The sequence below is a fragment of the Trypanosoma equiperdum genome (genome assembly GCF_001457755.1).
Source record: "Trypanosoma equiperdum strain OVI genome assembly, contig: ctg_427, whole genome shotgun sequence".
NCBI lineage: Eukaryota > Euglenozoa > Kinetoplastea > Trypanosomatida > Trypanosomatidae > Trypanosoma > Trypanosoma equiperdum.
Genome location: NW_027124340.1, coordinates 4,763 through 5,082, shown reverse-complemented (window position 1 = coordinate 5,082; position 320 = coordinate 4,763). Strand labels below are relative to the sequence as shown.

The 320-nt window shown below is 48.4% G+C and overlaps 1 pseudogene across 1 annotated transcript in view; it reads right to left on the bottom strand.

Annotated features, from left to right (window-relative positions):
• Window positions 1-14: 14 nt before the first annotated feature.
• TEOVI_000180100:pseudogene overlaps window positions 15-320 on the bottom strand; it is a 458-nt pseudogene continuing 152 nt past the window's right edge. Inside the window, 4 exon segments of the mRNA in view lie at window positions 15-35; window positions 37-81; window positions 84-284; window positions 287-320. The exon segment at window positions 287-320 is cut by the window's right edge and continues 152 nt beyond it. Coding sequence covers window positions 15-35; window positions 37-81; window positions 84-284; window positions 287-320 — 301 coding nt within the window.

Below are 320 nucleotides of genomic sequence, written 5' to 3'. Positions count from 1 at the left end.
ATGAGCATACCTTATTCGAGTGAGCGGAGAACCCGCACCAATAAAGATGGCAGAACTCGAGACAGCACTAAAGGAACTCTCTCTTCAGGCACTACTCTCGAAAAGGACGATATACATTGTGGGCAGCTAAAGCAATTAGGATGCTGCAGCAAGAAATGTGTCCTCAAGCTCTGCAACTGTAGCCTACAGAGACACCTGGTGCTGGAGAATTGCAAGCAGGGCGTTATTGTCCCACTACTCAAAAACAACAAGACAGTCAAGTGTGTGTCATCGTTCCGGCTCATCGCATGCTCACTAGCACTCTCTGCAAGCTCATGGAG